This window comes from Condylura cristata, unplaced genomic scaffold, assembly GCF_000260355.1.
Source record: "Condylura cristata isolate star-nosed mole 26May11 unplaced genomic scaffold, ConCri1.0 scaffold00010, whole genome shotgun sequence".
Classification (NCBI taxonomy): domain Eukaryota; kingdom Metazoa; phylum Chordata; class Mammalia; order Eulipotyphla; family Talpidae; genus Condylura; species Condylura cristata.
Genome location: NW_004567111.1, coordinates 6,182,031 through 6,199,541, shown reverse-complemented (window position 1 = coordinate 6,199,541; position 17,511 = coordinate 6,182,031). Strand labels below are relative to the sequence as shown.

The window sequence follows — 17,511 nt, the reverse complement described above, 5'->3', positions numbered from 1 at the left end:
GAAATGTCCCTTTGACATTTCACTATTTTAATAAATTAATTCTAGGGAAAGTGTTCCAGGAGGCAATATCCTTTACTCTTCTGTTGTATTTAATGGTGTCATTTGATCTGGGGTTATATTGCACGGGTTATTTCTTGGATAATATTGAGATTGTGAGAGAATTTAACAGTCTGTTCTTCCATGACTGCATGGAAATTGCTTTCCGTTTCCCACCCTAAACGGAAGCCCTGTGTGTGGTGATTCATGGCTTTGGTAAGCTGTAGGAAATGCATTCTTTTTTTTCCAATATCGAATGAATGTCGTTCTTCACCCAGAATGGTATCAGTGTAATGTTACTTGGGGTATGGGCATGTTTGAATTTTGGCCTTTATTTCTTCAACATATTTTCCAGAATGTTTGAAACTTCAGTAGAGAGTAATGGAGTATGGGTTCATTTTTAACTGAAAACATTATGAAATAATGAGGCTGTTAGAAACATCCTGTGTAAGTTGGAAAATTAAAGTTTTGAGATCTGATAGCATTGGGAAATGCCTAGCTGGTGGTTGTTATTTTTTACATTCCAGAAGTTTTTAAACTATTTATTTATTAAGTCCTGTCATTGACTCATGAAATGAAGGAGGAGGGTTCTGTTATAGGACCTCTGCGCTAAGCTGAATTACCTGCCACATGTGGGCTTCACGAAGCCGGGAATCAAAACCTCGACCCCAGGACAGGCCATGCATCTGCAGCCTCCCACGGAACTGTGAAGGTGTCTGTATCCTCCGATTTCCTTAGCGGAAAAGCAGCCATCATGTGCCTCAGTGGGTGAATGGATAAACACACTGCTGTGTCCCGCAGTGGAGTATTATACAGAGATAAAAAGTACGAGCAGCCGAACCCTGAAAATACCTGGAGGAATCTGAAATTCATGCTGCTCAGTGAAAGGAACTACCTGAAAAGGTTACATACTACTTGACTACATATAACTCTGTGACCTTTGGAAAGAGGCAAAAGATAGTAAAAAGATAAGAGGTTGCTAGGAGATGAGGGCAGGTAGGGGGAGGGACAGATAGGGAACAGATTTTTAAGACAGTGCAGTTAGTCTACATAATGCTGTCATGATGGACGTGTGACCGGCGTGACCGGCCCACAGAGCGTAAGCACAAAGAGCAAACCATTGTGTAAACTGTGGGCTCGAGTGAATCATAGTGTGTCAATATTGGCCCGTTTTGTCATTAAGGTGCAAACTAAAGCAGGATGTTAACAACAGGGGCTTGTGTGGGGTAGAGGCTTTAGGGACACTCTTGGAAACATAACAGTGCTCTGAAAAATAGTCTTCAAAAAGGTTTAGTGTAGATGGATATTTATTTGCATTCCTACTGGTGGCCTGGCTTCTGCCTCCATTTCTCAGCTGACACCGTTCCTCTTAGTACAGTGACTTCCCAACGATACCAGATCTCGTGAACGAACTTTCCTTAATCTTTATCCTTCTTCTTGCCCTGTGTCAGCATTGTGGTTCTTGACATTTGTGCCACCTCAGCTTCCTGCTGGGATTTTTTTTTTTTTAAAGCATAATAGCTTATTTTTACATCATTTTGTTCCTTTTTCCACCTAAGTTGCAATCCCCGTGGGCTTCCCATCACCAGATCACCCGGGTGCCATAACCACAGTCCAGTGCATTTCCCTGCCCCCACCTTTTTTGATCCCATTCCCCACTCCACCCCCACAAAATGTCTCTGGTATGTAGCTATTCATTATTATTACTATTTTTTCGCCTGGTCTGTTATACTCCTGCTATGAGCGAAACCATCCAGTATTTTTCTATTTCTTTCTGGCTTATTTCACTAAGCATGATCTTTTCCAGCTTTATCCATGTTGCTGCAAAAGGCATGTGCTTAATTTTTTTTTTTTTTTGGTTGCTGAGTAGTATTCCATTGTATATATGTACCACATCTTTTTAATCCAGTCATCTACTTTTGGGCATTTGGGCTGCTTCCTTGTCTTTCCAATTGTAAATAAAGCAGCAATAAACATGGGGGTGCAGGTATCTTTTTGAATCAGTGTTTTCATGTCTTTTGGGTAGATACCTGGGAGTGGGATTGCTGGGTCGTAGGGAAGCTCCATGTTTAGCAGTTTGAGGAACCTCCAAACTGTTTTTCCGTAGTGCATTCCCATCCCTGCTGTGTGATTTTAGAATAAATTTTCAGGCTGCCTTTCATATATATGGGGCTCACCCTTCAGGGAGAAGGTAGTCATGGGGGCCTCCCAAAGTCTGTCCAGCTCTGAGGCTCTTACCAAGTCTGAATGTGAGTATTGGTGTCCCTCTGGCCGCCATCTTGGTTCTTCTTCATTGTGCTCCCTCCAGTCTCCCTCCGAGACATCACGTGATAGGCTGGGGTCACCTTGAAGCTCATAAGGATGGCTGGGAAGCCCCTTTTCCAAGCCCCAGGCCTCCTGTTCAGCTGGCCAAGGCTGCACTTTGGAGAAAGCAGGAGAGAGGAGGGCCTGGGTGCCGTGAGTGTTGAGTGCGAGAGGCTGTACCTGGGGAGGGAGAAGCAGCTCAGCACAGCTCCAGGAGAAGGCGGGTGGCGGGTGCTGAGTGCCAGAGTCCAGTCGGGTTACAAAACGCTTTACTTATCGGCAGAGGAGCTGGAGAGGTTCACTGAAGTGCTTGGCTGGGCATTGGCACAGTTTATTGCAGTATTGATGAGATTCATGTTTCTGAGCAGGAAAGGGACGTATGTGCAAGCGGGACTTAAGAAATAACCTCCTGCAGTCAGGCAGTGTCTCTGCTCCAGCTTTCCTGGAGATGCTTTCCAGAGATTTGTGAGGGCTATTTAAGGTAGTGTGGCATTGAATAAGGAAATTTTTAACTAGGGCGGGGAAGAGGGAAAAGGCATAGTCTTTATGGCATGTCCCAGGCTCCGTCTTCCTTACCACGCTGCCCAGGCGGGGCGGCCTCCTGGCAGGCTCCGGCCTGACTCCTTTCCCAGCCCATCAAACAGGCCGAGAGAACAGTCCCTCCCTGTTGGAAGTGTCTGCTTGCGGTCAGACTGTGGGGCTGCACTTGTTTCTTCTGCTCACGGGTGTTTTTTGGACTCAGCAAGTCTATCAGCAGATCTCTGCTTTTGAACGTTCTCAAATGTCTGAGTCCCCAACAAAAGCCAAACTTGGCTCCCAAAGAGCTGCCTTTCTGGGGTGCTTCCTTCCTCCTGCCCGGGGGGCCACCAACTGGCCTGTGTCTCCCTCCCTCCCCTTTCTCCCTGGACAGGAGCACAAGGTGGCTTTGTGTCCAAGCAGAGCTGCAGCCACTGAACCCCCTTTGCTCTCTGGGGTGTCTGATTGTTGTCCCCACAAAGAGGCAGACGTGAGCCCTTCACCACTTCACCACCTGGAAGTGCTTTGGGGTGTCTAAAGTCAGCCTTTTGGCTTCCTACAATTCTACCCCTTGGGCTGCTGCTTCTGTGAATAACAACTTTCTATGGCCTTTGTCTTTCTTCTTTGTTAGAAAGAGAAAAGACAGATGTAATCATTGACATGTGGAGTTAATAGAAAAAAAACATGACCCAAGAATGGAGCTAGAATGTGGTGCCCAAGTTCCATCTTAGCCGGATACGAAGGCAAGATAGACGCTCTGGGAACCCAGACGCCTTTGGGAGATGAGGGCACCGTGGGAGCCGAGATGGGAGATAGCGCCTGCTGTTTGGGTGCGTGGAGACATCCCGTCTCTGGGGATGAGGCTCCCTCCTGATGTTCCAGATGCTTCTGCAAGGGACCGTGCTTGTGTCAATGGAGGTCTTTTGGGAGACTCAGCCTTCATCGGCAGAGAAGACACCCCAGGAACCCAAAAGTCTCCGTAAAAGAATCCTTAGCTTCAGGGTTATCTCCTGGGCTCCTTCACTTTCCTTTACTTATCTACCTTGCTAAGCTTTATGACTTACTCTTAACCTGGACGTTTTAAGCAGCTTCAGTTGGAAACAGGAAAGAAATGACTCTTGCAGTTCTCACTCCACCTGTTTTCGTAATTGTCACCCTTCACTGTGATTTCATTTCCTAAATGTGGTTTCGCGTACTGAGTCTGCTGAGTCCTGCCTACTCCTGGGTCGGAGTAGTCAGCAGGAATACGTCCTTTCAGTAGACAAAAATGTAAAGATAGTTAACTATTTCTTAGTCGATAAAATGAATTATATGTTACAAAATTTAAAAGGTCCCAAAAATATCGATCTAGAAGTGTGTTTCAGGGCCTTTGATGCCTGCCCTTTACCAGGCTGGCTGCCCACCAGAGCCAGCTTTCCTGCCAATGGTTCTGTCCTTCCAGAGAGTTCTGAACACTCACAAGAATCTTCATGTGTAGGTGTTATTATTATGGGATAATTCATATAGCATACTGTAGTGTTAGTAAGTTCAAAGCATTGTGTGACCATCACTGCAACCTGATTTCAGAACCTGGTTTTGTGCCTCACCCACAAAAAGAGTTCCATCCCTTGGACCCTTCGCTGTCAGCCCAGGTCTTGCATCACTGCAGGCAACCACCTTGGTCTCTGATATTTGCCTTCTCTAGATACCACCTCAGAAACAGAATCATGTGCTATGTAGCTGTTTGCCTCTGGCTCCTTTCACTTAACAGACTTTTAGGATGAGGGATGGTTCATCTCTGCTGAGGCAGGTTGTTAGTATTTCATTCTCATTGTTGATGAACGATAACCCCTTGTATGAATATATCACATTTTGATTATCCAGTCACCATGTGGATTCTTGCTACTTGTGGGTAGTTTTCAGCTGTGGACATCAACATACATACATGTCCTCGTGTGGACATAGGTTTCATCTATCTTGGGTCGATGCTTAAGAGTGGAATTGTTGAGTCACTAGGGAAACCCAGTGACTGGGTTGTAGGCTACGTTGATGGCGATTGGTGTTTGACATCTTTCCATGTGTTAATTAACTATATGTGTATCTTTGGAGACTGAAATTCTCTTTTGTGATTGTTTTTAAAATGTGCTAACAACTTATAGGTACTCTCAACATCTCTGCTCCTTCTCCTGCCGGTTTTTTTAGTTATTTTTTGTGTTGTCATGAGATACAATATTCTACAGATGTTACAATTATGTTGATCCCCCTCTTACAGTATACATGGATCTTACATTTGCCAGTAACAGTACTTCACTGTTTTACTGCTTACTTTTGCCTCTTGTATTCACAAAGTATTTTTCTTTTGTCAGTTTCTTCTAGAAGGATAATATTTTTCTGTGTTCTTGTTGAAATATTGGGTACTATGTTTGAATAAAAATCCAGCTGTTTTTAGGTTCCTCTTCTTTGAGAGCATTTTGTACATTTAAGCATTGATTATTGTTGTGGACGAGGCAGAAAACATTTTTCTCCTCATGTTGTTTGTGGGTCTTTGGTAATTTATGACCTAAGTACCCAGTGGTTCCTTCTAAATTTTGAAGGTCAGGAATGACAGTAGGACAGGTCTTGGTGTTCGCCGCTTTAAGTGTGTTCTTCCTGAGATGGGATTTGTTAATTTATTATGAAGAATTATCTTATTTCTGGAACATTTTCCTGAATTATAGCATAAAAGTTTTTTCTTCCATTGTTTAATTCTCTCTAGGGACACCAGTTCTGTGTATGTTGGATCGCCTCTGTTTATCCTCATAATCCTCTTTCTGTTTGAAACCTTCTCACTTTTGCCAACCTTTCTCCTCAAGACCTTTCTACTTTCCCCAACTGCTTCCATCTGGGTGATTGTCTTAGTCTACCACTATTACCAGGAACCATATACCGGATTGGTTGGAAACAATAGAACTTTATTTCTCAAGTTCTAAAGCTGGGAAATCTGAAATCAAAGCACTGGTAGGTTCAGTTTATGGTGAGGATTTGCATCCTGGTTTATTTATTTATTTATTTATTTATTTATTTTTACTCTGTTCTTACTTGGTGGGCGGGACAGTAGAGCTCTCTAGGATCCCTCTCGCTCGTTTGCTCTCTTTCCTTTCAAGATAATGTTGGTTCACAACACTGTATAGGATTTAGAAATACACATAATGCTTCTTAGGTGTGTGTTGCCATATCTCATCCATGACCAAGGCACCCATTGTTCATCACTAGTTCCCTGCCCCCCCTCTTTCCCCTTTCCTCTCTACCTTGCCCTTTGGTAGCCTCAGTTTTGTGGTCAGATTTGTAACTTGGTTTTGGTTTGGTGTATTCTGACCCTTTGTTTTGTCTGTCTAGTTCAAATATGAGTGAAACCATCCAGTATTTGTCTTTTTCCTTCTTATTTCTACTTTGCATACTTCCTTCAGTTTCATCTTTGTTAATGAAAATGGTAAGACATCATCTTTTAAATAGTTGATTCATACACCCCCCCCCCCCATTTTGCTAATCTACTCTTCTGTCCTTGGGTACTTAGGTTGTAAATATTGCTGCAGTGAATATAGGAGTATATATTCCTGTGAATCAGTGTTTTTGTATTTTTTGAATCATTTCCAAGGGTGGAATTGCTGGATCATATGGAAGATCTGGATTTCTTTTATAAGGGTACTAATCCCATTCATGACCTAATCACCTTCTAAAGACCCACCTCCTGATACCGCTGGGAGTAGGTTTCAGTATGAATTTGGGGGTGGCGCAGATATTCATTCTATAACAGGGACATATGTATTCATTTTTCCATTTCCTCCCTGAAGTCTGCCTCTTGCTTTATTTCTTTCTGTTTTCCCATAGTTTCCCTGAACTCTTATAAATCCTGTGTTTTTGTTTATAGTGTCAGTTCTTCATTATTAATTTATGGCAGTATGTTCAACAAGATTTCAGTCTGTTGCTTGTAACATTTCTTTTGTGGGTGTTCTTCATCTGTCCTTCATTTTTTCTTTTAACAGCATCATTATAAAAGTTCTTTCATTGTTCAGTGAGTTCTCTGTTGTGCATGGTGGTGTGCATGTGTGTCTGTTTCAGCCGTCCTTATTCTCTGGTTTGCTGAGATGCTCGCATTCTCAGGTGGCCTCAGTAGACTGCTTCCTGCTGGTCATTTGTCTCCACCACTGGTGCTTCTTGACTTCCTACCTTACCGTGTCCGGGGCTCACCAGCACATGTTCCTCTGGTCCCAGAAGGCTGTTGCTGGGTTTGTGGCAGGCATGTTCTACTGATTTGGGGAGTGTGCCACTCCAGGCCTGGACAGCCTCCGGCATTTCCCTTCTCTGCTGACCCTCCTGGCCATTTGGGGACGTGCTCTCACATTTTGTGGCTCTGTGGTCTAGAGTTGCAGATTCTTCTTTTCCCTCACAGGTGGAGTTTGCATTCATGTGTGCTCCTTATCGTGTCTGGGTGAACGCCAAGAGGAAGTCTTTAAGCCAGGATATTATGACAAGACAATCCCGTTTTTAAATCTTTCATGCTAGTCAAACATTTCATTATTTCCTTTTAAGTAAAGTTTCAAGTATAGAGAAGTCTTCCCTTCATGCTACTGATTGGTTCTTGGAAGCCACATGTTCAAGTGCAGTAATGTAGAAGGAAAGCAGGTCTCGAAATCCTGTTTTAGTCGCTGTTGCCTGGGGTTGTTGATTTGTTTTTAGTAAACATTGCTGTGAAACAAGTTTGAATAAAACAATGTTAGTTGAGAAGCTTATATATGTGTATAAAAAATAAAGTGGTTTCACAGTGTTCTGTGCATAGGAATGAATGATGGTGGTAATGATGAAGAGAAGTCATGGCCATTACTCAGATTCTTCTTTAAGACAATTAGAAGTTAGAGGTCATCATGGAAGGAAGCTACGGTGTGCATGATTGATGTTTATAAACAGGAGGTGTCTTCCACTTGTCCCCCAGAGGCTGTGTTGTATAACCCAGCTCGCCCTTGGCGACACTGAGCATCAATTCCATTGCACTTACCACTCGCCACTTCCACTGTTCTTCAGCTATTCCCTTGACATTCTTGGGATGCTCAACTCAAAAATCTAGGCTGGGTTTGTTTGAAATAAATAGTGCTTTCCATGTACAAGGACAGTCGGCATGCCAGCATGGGGAAAAAAGTGTGACCTACTTTGTAAAATGTCAGTATCCAGAAGTAGAAATAATACAAGCATTAGGTCATTGAAAGACCATAGAAAAGGGGAGTTAGGAGAACAGTTCTCTATTACTCACTAACTCAGTTTGGATTTATAAATGCCAGGTTGCTGCAGTTAATAAATTCAGGTTATCTATTCTGTGCAAGAAATTATCACAAAATTTAGTGGCTTAAAAGAGCAATGGTGATGGGTGTCCTGTGGTGGTAATACCTGAGGGGCTAACCAAATGTTACCTGTTAACTTTTTAAAAACAAAACAAAAATGCCAGTGGGCAAACAGTTACAGTATACACATCTGGGGGTCGGGCTGGAGAAGAGAACGGGTTCTGTTTTGGGTATAAGTGGCCCCACTTTTGCTAAGATAGGTCAGGGAGAAAATGTATTTGTAGGGGGTCCTTGTGGGGAGATGGGGGTCGCATGGCAGAAGAGGCCCTTTGCTCCCTGGGCTCAGCTTCCGGGCTGGAGGTCAGTCACAGACAGAGCCATGTCTCCTTGACCCCAGGCCTTGAGACAGACCAGACCCGGCATAAGCAGCGAGGCCAGACCCTGGCCATTCTGATTGAGCAGAGGGAAGATGAGGCTGGCTGCGTGGTGCTCCCAGGCCAGGGAAGGATGAAAGCCAAAGTAGGAAAAAATGCAGAGGAGGAAGGGAGTGGGGAAGGCAGAGTGGACTGATGTCATAGTTTTCTCTAGAGGTTGCATTTATTTTTAGGCATGAGACAGTGAACTGAAAATATACATGGAAGCCATTCTGCCTGCTGTATGAAGATGATTTTAATGCAGCTGGTTTCATGAATGTATGCCCCTACCTTTGACTCACTGAGCTGGTACTGATGGGCCTGCTTCCAGGTTGGTATAGCACAGGGTGCTCGGAGCTCCAGTGACAAGGCCCAGATTGCCGAGCCCCATCTCTCCAGGCTGTGAAGTGACTTTACCAAGGCGTAGATCACACAACCAAATGGACTAGAACTAGGTTTTTAAAAAAGTCTGTTTGGGGTGGAAATTAGCAAGGAGTGTGCCCCAGACCTTTGAGGTCACAGAGGGGTGCTGGAGAAAGGGCAGGTCGTAGCTCGACCAGTCCTTCCCTGGCCTTGTCACAGAGCGCAGTCAAAAGAGTGTCAGGAACGAATCATCCTCACGCTCCTTGGTGGAAAGTTGGTGGGCACGTGTGTGTGTGAGGAGCGGGTAGGTAGTAAGTGGGGAGCAGGGGTGGGGAAGGGCCTCTGTCTGAACCATCAGAGGCATCTCTTCAGGCACAGGGCTTTGAGTCAGGGTCCAGGTTGCTGGAAGTTCTGATGTGCCGGCCACTGGGCCTGCCCTGTCCGGGTGAGGATGTTCCAGGAAGGGAGGGGTTTCCACGTGGAGTTTAGTGGAAAGGTAGGAACTTGACCCCACCCCAGGAAAGGATGAGATTAAGCCGAGCAAGGACCTACAAAGTAAGGGATTTCCAGGGGTGTGAGCAGGACAAAGTCTGCACCCCCACCTCATGCCCTGTGACCTCTTGGCACACCTCCTGGGCCTCTGACCCACTGAGTCCTGCCTGCTTGACCATCCTGAGCCTCCCCTTCTCCTCTGCCCCTCTTACGGTCGAGTTGGGCTGCTGCTGGAGCCAGGTACCCCGGGGGTGACGGGGGGGTGGTGTCGTCGTCTCATTCCTGAGTGTTGGGGGCTAGAGTCCAAGACCGAGGCCTGCTCCTCGGCTCATGGATGCCGCCCTCTCCCTGCTCTACGAGTGGGGTCCTTCGCTGCGCGCACCCCACGTGTCCGTGTGTCTTGTGCTGCCGCTTACAGGGACAGCGGTCCTCAAAGGCCTCCCTGGAAGACCTGACTTTCAAACCCAACCATGCTCTGAGATACCAGGGGTCAGGACCCCAGCATATGAATTTGGGGGTCACACAGAATAGCGGTGCTGGTAACAACACTCCCGATTGGCACTTCTGTCTGTTGTTTGTTTGGCCATTTGCTCCACACTCCGACCATCCCTGGGGAGGAAGGTGGACTCTGAACCCACAGTGCTGAGGTGCTCCCCTCCCCCACACATGCTTTATGGCCCCGAACACAGCCCCAACAGTCAAGCTCACGCTCCCCCCCCCCCCATTCGGCACTGGTTTGAGCCTTCTGACCCTTGCTTACTTGGGTCTTCTCGGCAGCCAGCCATTTCCAGTCTTCGGTTCGTCTTTCTGGAATGATTTCGTAGCATCACCTATTTGTGGCCATTGCCCGTGTTCCCAGTATCCCCCTCCGGCACCACTGACGCAGTAGCTCTGAAACGGGGTGCCCCCCCCTCTTTTTCCAGTCCGTGGCATACAAATAGCGCCGTCACTTTCAGTTTTCTGGCCCTCTGCTTCGGCCGTGTCATTCATTGCTTTTGTCCCAGGGCTCCCACCCTCCTGCGGAGAGACCGGGTTGCGCCTCCAGGTAACTAGGGGTCTTGCCAGCCTGACGCTCATTTTCCAGCTCCACCTTGAACTCGGAAGAGTTCTGCCTCACTCACCCCGAGTGGGTCGCCTTATTTCGGCCCCGTGTGCTGGGGGTACGGTTGTCTTCTACATAGGAAAGGTATCTTTTTTCAAGTATTGTCTGACGTTTTGAGTCCACGTTTTTTTTTTTTTTTTAAAGATTTATTTATTTATTTGTGCATACAGAACTGGGGTACAGGCCAGAGGCTCAGGGGCGGTGAGAGGCTTCACCAGAGACAGAGTGGGGAGCAGAACAGGCAGATCTACGAAGTACACTGCTGAGGGGAGCAGCGGGCGGGTCAGGAGAGGTCTGGCTCGCCATGTGGTCTCCTCCGGGGCAGGCTGCAGGCGGGAATCGAACTCATGCGGAAGTGGCTTCAGATTCTCAGTACTGTGCTTTAACCCGCTGCGCCACCAGGGAGGGCCTTGAGTCCACGTTTTTAAAGTCCATTTCTTCCTGTTTTCGTGGTGGGAGCCGCCCCTCACCCTGATCTTTAAAAACCGCTCCAGCTCTCTGACACGTCTTCCGTGGTACCCCGGGACCCTCCGTGTCCGGCTGGAGTCTGAATCTGCCAGTGTCCAGCAGCCATCATCGTTGTACTCTGGCCCAGGCTTTGTGCCTGCCTAGGCCTGGTTCTGTCCCCCACATGGTTGCGATGTCCCAGGGGACTCGGCGTGCACACGCAGAGGGGGCCACATGCCGTCCTTGGGGCTGAGCCTGGCGGCGCCTGTGAGCTCTGCGCACACGCTGGGGCGCCCGAGCTGAGTTTTAAAGCGATGGTAGAAGTTGCCAGGTGCAGTGCAAAGCAGTCAGCCTGGGGAGCCTCCAGCATGGGGGCGCAGGGGAATGAGAAGAGGGGTATGGTCTGAGCCCAGGGTGGACTTTTCCCCCGAGGAAAAATGGTGGTTTTGTTTTTAGAAAGTAGTTGGTGCTGTAATTCAGAGAACGGCTTCTTGGGAAGAGGGCAGCCCTGAGGAAGAGGCTGTAGGAAAGCCGTGAACGAGGAGGTTATTGTCACAGAAGCCAGCCGGAGAAACCCAGTGGCCAGGCCCCGCCGATGCCGGCCGTGTGCGTAGCGTAGGTTAGTGCTCTCGACAGATTATAGCTTGGGAGCTGCAGTGTGTGTTTTACCTGCTTATCTTCGTAACATCTACATAGTGTGTCACCGTGGTCATAAAAGGTAATTAATGGACGCTAATAATACGGCTCCGGAACTGTTTATTATCTTCCCACCAGACTCGAGGTGTGTGAAAAGTTGTGCCTGGATATGGTAGACCCAGACTAATGGGCTGAGCACGACAGTATTAGGAAGAGCTGACTGTAAAACGAGAGAGGAGCAAAATTGGTTTTAAAGATGCTGAAGAATAGACATGCAAATGTCCACCTGTCCGCAGCAGATAGAGGCGACTGGTCAACGAATGCACTAACATGAACTGATGCCGTGTGTTTGTGTGTGGGTGTGGGTGTGGGTGTGGGTGTGGGGGTGTGTGGGGGGTGCTGCAGCTCCGGGATCTGGCGGCCAAGGGCTCTTAGCTGGCTTAAGTGTTCTCTGACGTGCTTTTCCTTCTCACTGCTTCCTGCAGATCTCATATAACCTGCTTCCATCATGGGAGAAATAGAGCAGAAGCCAACTCCAGGAGCAAGACTGGGGGCCCCGGAGAATTCGGGGATCAGTACCTTGGAACATGGACAGAAGCCGCCCCCAACACCGTCAGGGAAACTCATGTCCATCAAAATCCAGATGCTGGATGACACCCAGGAGGCTTTTGAAGTTCCAGTAAGTCGGGGACTAGCTGTGAGCTCACGGGTGTGGGTGGCTTTGGGCTGGGGCCGTCCATCTGGGTCCTGACGGGAACGGGGGTGGGGAGGGGGGGCTGGCGCCTCCTGCCCCGTCTCCAGTGTGAACTGTAAGGTTGTTGATTCGCTGGGATGGTCTGTTGGAGATGGCAGGGGGCATCTCACTTGGATTTATATGACCCTCCATGGCCAAACAGGTTTGTGCACACATGCACACACGCGTCTTTTATAGATCTACATATACTCACACATGCGGTTTATAGACTGACAGAGACCTGCGTGCATGTCCTTTAGGTACTGACATACATAAATGTGTGCATCGAAGGGACTTGTGATCCTCTGGATGGTCCTAGCTTAAGTTGCTTATCCAGGCAGCTCCTCTTGTGCGTGTGTACGCGCACACGCGTGTCATGTGTGTACACACGTGTGTCACATGTGCCTGCACACACCACTTCTAGGTTGTGAACAGGAAAACCGGAGCTGACTGTCGTGTTTTTGTGTGGGGAGGACTGGGCGCCTGTGCATTATGGGGAGCGAGGGGTGCGCAGCCCTGGAATTGAAGACTCCGGCATCCCAGGGTCCAGGGGAGATGATGGGGCTGGGCTGCTTGGGGGCTCTGTGGCAGAGAATAGCCTCCCTCTCCCTAACCCCCAGCCACTTCTTTCCCTGGGAGCCCCAGTCTCTCGCCTTCCTCCTCCCTCAGCCCAGGGTTCTGCTTGGCAGGCCTCAGCCAGTCCACCTCGGCCCTCCCTGCGGGGGCTCCCCACCCCTTCCTGCGGGAGGGTAGGGGACCGCCCCTTGTTTGCACAGATGGAGAAGGGCTCCTTGTTCCCAGGGCAGGGAGGGTCAGGCGAGTCCCACTTCCTGGACTCTGCTGCTTGCTTGCTTGCGTTGTCTGCTTCTGTCCTTCCCCCTTCTAACTCACCCACGTGGAAAGAAGTAGCTCTTAAGTTCCAAAGAGCCAACTTACAAGCTTTGGGAACACAACCTGTTTTTAAAGCGGAGCCGATCCATCTGTTAATCCCCCTGGCCTGAGCCACCGAAACTTAATAGTCGGCATTAGTGTCTGTACCCCATCATTTAATCATTTATACGGTATGATTCACTAAATTATATTCATTTCAAAGAATATTGTCAGAGTGCGAATTACAGTAAGTGTCTCAGGGAAAGATAACCCTCGGAAGAGCTGTGTTTAAAGCTGGCAATTCTCTTGCACACTGCAGGTAACCTTTGTGTCTTCCTAATTGTATTACTGTGGAACTCTTCTCTTTCAAGGATTTGGGCCTGTCTTCCTATCCCGGTGACCCTTCATTGCTAATCCACTGAAATTATAAAAACAAAATTGAGTGCACCTGCCAGCCTTCTAGAATTAGACCTTCTGGAACATATGTCCTCCTCTCCCCCCTCCCCCCCTTCCATTTTTTTCTTTGTTGCCAGACTGGTTTGGTGAGGTGTTTAATTTCACTGTTTCCTCTTTGTTGATGGTAAGGACTTCAGAGCCCAGGGCTCCAGCTACACTTTGTGTTAGATGGTGTTTCCTGTACTCGGTTTGTTGTGTGCATGAATTACAGGTAGCACTGCCCTGCATTCAGTTGCACTTCTTCTGTTTCCTCAAACCAAAGAATGTCTGACTCTGCTCCCAGTGAAGCTTCAACTCACTGCCTAAGAAATAGAGATGTGTTCTCACCCTTGAGAGTTACTTGATCGCTGCTGACTTCTGGGCCTTGCAGTTGTAACCACTTTATCTGGAAGGAACGTTTCTCACCCTCCCTTGATAAACTCCTATGTACCCTTCAAAGCCCTGTCAATTTTACCCAGATGCTAACTTCCCGAGGCAGTGAAGGGGACCCTTTTCTTTCCTCCTCAAATCTCTTCGGTATCGGTCAGTGTTGGACCGGGCTCCTCTGCTGGGTCCATATCCCAGCCTCTACTGACCCACCAGTCACCCTGGACTTACCCTTAGTTGAGTCGCCTTTCCTGTAAAACGAGGCCAAAATAATAGCCCCTACCTCCTACTCTTGATGTTGTTTTTGAAGTGGGTGAGTTTAGAGAGCAGGGTCCTTGGGTTCCCTCTAGGAATGTGCCCCCAGAGCTCCCCTTTCAGCGGCACACAGATTCTCAGGCAAATTTATCCATGAGCGGAGGCATTAGTTATATTTAAAGAGAAGGTTTGCTAGAAAAGGGACAGGAAAGTAAAATGACCCCTGTATAGTCAGAATCGGGCAGGAAGAGCTGCCCCGAAAGGGACAGGCTTGCTAAGAGAGGCCTGCATGGTTGCAGGCCGGTGGCCTTAGGAGAGCGGCCTCTGCTGAGGGAGGTCAGTGCAGAGAAGCCCGGGCAGGCAGGAGGCCGCTGCCCTGCAGAGGGGGAGAGTGGGTGGAAAGAAGCACCTGTGCAGGCACGGGGGGGCAGGACTGCGGCCCTGGCCAGTGCAGAGACTGCCCCGTTATCGATGGCTTCTCACTCCTTGTGAGCCTGGGTTTGTTGCTGATTTTGGGTATTGTGAAGAATTTTAAAGAGACTATAAGGTTCCACCATGAGCTCAATCTCCACATGTGTACCTTCATGCCTGTACTCCCGGACAGCAGTCTGGGAGATGCCTGGGTCTTGTGTTTTGTAATCTAGGCCTTGGCGCTAAGGATCTTAGCTCCTGTGGTTGGGCTAATGGCGGTGTTAATCCCTCCTGCCCCCGCTTCAAGCTCTCAGCGTCGTGGGAGCCAGGTTTCTGGTCTTATGGTGCCTACTTTCCACTTCCTCTGTTCTTATTCTGCATCACTATTATGAGAATTAAAAAGTTGATACGAAGAGGGTGCTTGGCACAGCCATCTCGGCACCTATGAATTGCTTAAACAAGCCTGGTAAAGGCATGGATGTGGCCACAGAGCCGAGACCTGCCCCGTGGGCTCATCCCAGCACAGCACCTAGCGTGAAGTAGTAGGTGCTCACTGAGTGTTTGCTGGCTGAATATTAGGATGAGTTTATTTTACAAGTCAGTGGATGTCAGTGTTAGTTTATCCTTCCCTGTTTTTCTAGTTTGTTCAGAATATTTCTTTTCAGCTATTGGGCCACAGATGTTTTCCATAACTGCCTGTAATAAGGCTAGACTTCAGCGTTTTTATTGATGGAGCTGATTCTAAATTGCTATCTTGTGCTCTTTAAGAACAGGAAACAGCCAGACCTTCCCACAGCCGCAGGCCCTGGTGTGGTGACTCAGGAGCAGTGGAGGGTGGGGGAGCGAGGGCGAAGGGGGTGCAACAGATGACAGCGGAAGGCAGGAGACGCAGCTTCCCTGAGCTTTGTGCTGGGAAGTCCTCCAGGCCGAGGGACCTAGAGGTGTCTCCCTCCCACCTGTGACCCTCTATACTGGGTGCCACAGCGTCGGTGCTCATTGTTCAGTGGCGTTGGCCTGCAGATGAGCAGGGGGTGAGGCCAGAAGCCCTGCAGCTGCCCTTTGGGAACATTCTTCGGAGACCCTGTCTTTCCTGGGGATTGAGTTTCTTGGCCTTCTTGCTGCTCTTGCTGACAGTTTGGATGCAGGGTCGCCATTTTAAATGCAAAAGCCCTAAATACTTCAGGCCAAGCCACTAAACCGCCCTCCCCAGAGTGTCTCTGTTGCTGTATATAGCCGTTAAAAATTGATTAGTTAAAGACTTCCCTGGTGGTGCAAGGGGTTAAGTCTCGGCACTATCAAGCTATTTCCAGCTACTGCGGCTTGAGTTTAAGCTCCAGCCAGGAGGTGACCCACAGGGCGCCGCGGACCTCTCCTAACGCGCCTGCTGCCCCCTCAGCAGTGTTTCAGTAGATCCACTGTTCTTCTCTCATTCTGTCTGTGGTGACTCCTCTCACCCCCTACCCCCAGCTCTTGTACGGATAAATGAAACTAAGTCTTAAAAGAAAAGATAAGAACTCACCTTTTGAAGGGCCTTAGCTGTGACTGTCTGTCCTATTCTGCATAGCTAGTTACAGATCCACCTTTCTCTAGATCTTGGACTGTCTTTTTAGATATTTCCTCGATAGCAACATTCAACAAAATATAGAGACCATTCTCCCAAGGTGTTTCATCATTCTGTGGCGAGCACGGCACAGCGGGCATCCCCCGCGCTTTATGACATTTACTGCTTTCCTCTGCAGTCAGATTATGAGGCGAGGCCATTCCTGTAGCTGTGACAGGGTCACACACACCCCAGCCCCTAAGCCCCCTGTGGACCAGCCCCTCCTCAGGCCCTGAGAAGGTTCTGTGTGTCTTGTCCTCATGATCCCTCAGTAAACAAACGCTCTTCCTCCTGATGGTTGTGGGATGAAGCAGATGGTTTCTCCTCCAAGTCTTTATTCAGTTTATGTGTTTGTATTAGCAGGGTCACTGTGGGAAGAGGGGGAAAGAGCAGAGGAAATCGAGGGGAGCCATTTGGTGCTGCTTGTGCACAAGCCAGCAAGTAGGTTCCCGTTTGACTGGGTTTCCAGTCTCCGCTGAAGAGTGAGCCAGGGTGGCTGCCTGGAGGTGGTGGCACCGCCAGCTGGCTGTGGTCCCCCACAACCTCCCAGGATGTGCTCAAGCTTCCCTACACCTGCGCTTTGCTTTCCTGGGAAACTTTGGTAGCTTTCAGAGCGGGAGAGAGCCGTATGTACACCTCCTCTGAGTGTCTTGTGCGCGGTGGTCTGCTGAGGTTCTTAGGGGTATTAGAATGTTTGCACCAGTGACTCCCTGGTCCGGGTGGGACTTCTGCATTGCGTCTCATGCCAGAACTTTCTGCTTGTTCATGTGCCGAGTTTGACTTTGTCAAAAAGTTTAAACTTGGTGTTTTCACACATTTCAACATTGCTCTTGGACTTCTGCTTACCATCTCTGATATCTTTTTATAAAACTAATCAATCTATGACTTGAGAATTAGCTCAAAACAAGTTTATCTGGTCACTGGAAATGAATAAATGAAATAAAAATTTCTCCCTAGTGCAACAGCACTGCCGTAAGTATCATCTTATGAAAGTTATTTTAACATTGATACAAAAAATATTTTTACATGAGGAGACAAATAAGCTATTGACATTTCTGAGGAATGTATTTTAATGTGTATACCTGTGAATTCTGATATGCATGATTAATATAATTTAACAGTCTTACTTTCATTTTTTTTTTAAAGATTTATTTATTTGTGCATACAGAACTGGGGTACAGGCCAGAGGCTCAGGGGCGGTGAGAGGCTTCACCAGAGAC

At 48.0% G+C, this 17,511-nt stretch overlaps 1 protein-coding gene across 1 annotated transcript in view; it reads left to right on the top strand.

Moving 5' to 3' along the window:
• The window catches only part of FARP1 (FERM, RhoGEF (ARHGEF) and pleckstrin domain protein 1 (chondrocyte-derived)), a 225,041-nt gene that overhangs the window by 33,885 nt on the left and 173,645 nt on the right, over window positions 1–17,511 (top strand). The window contains exon 2 of the mRNA XM_004680293.2: window positions 12,086–12,279. Coding sequence (XP_004680350.1) covers window positions 12,109–12,279 — 171 coding nt within the window. The 5' untranslated portion in view covers window positions 12,086–12,108. The remainder of the gene's footprint in view (window positions 1–12,085; window positions 12,280–17,511) is intronic.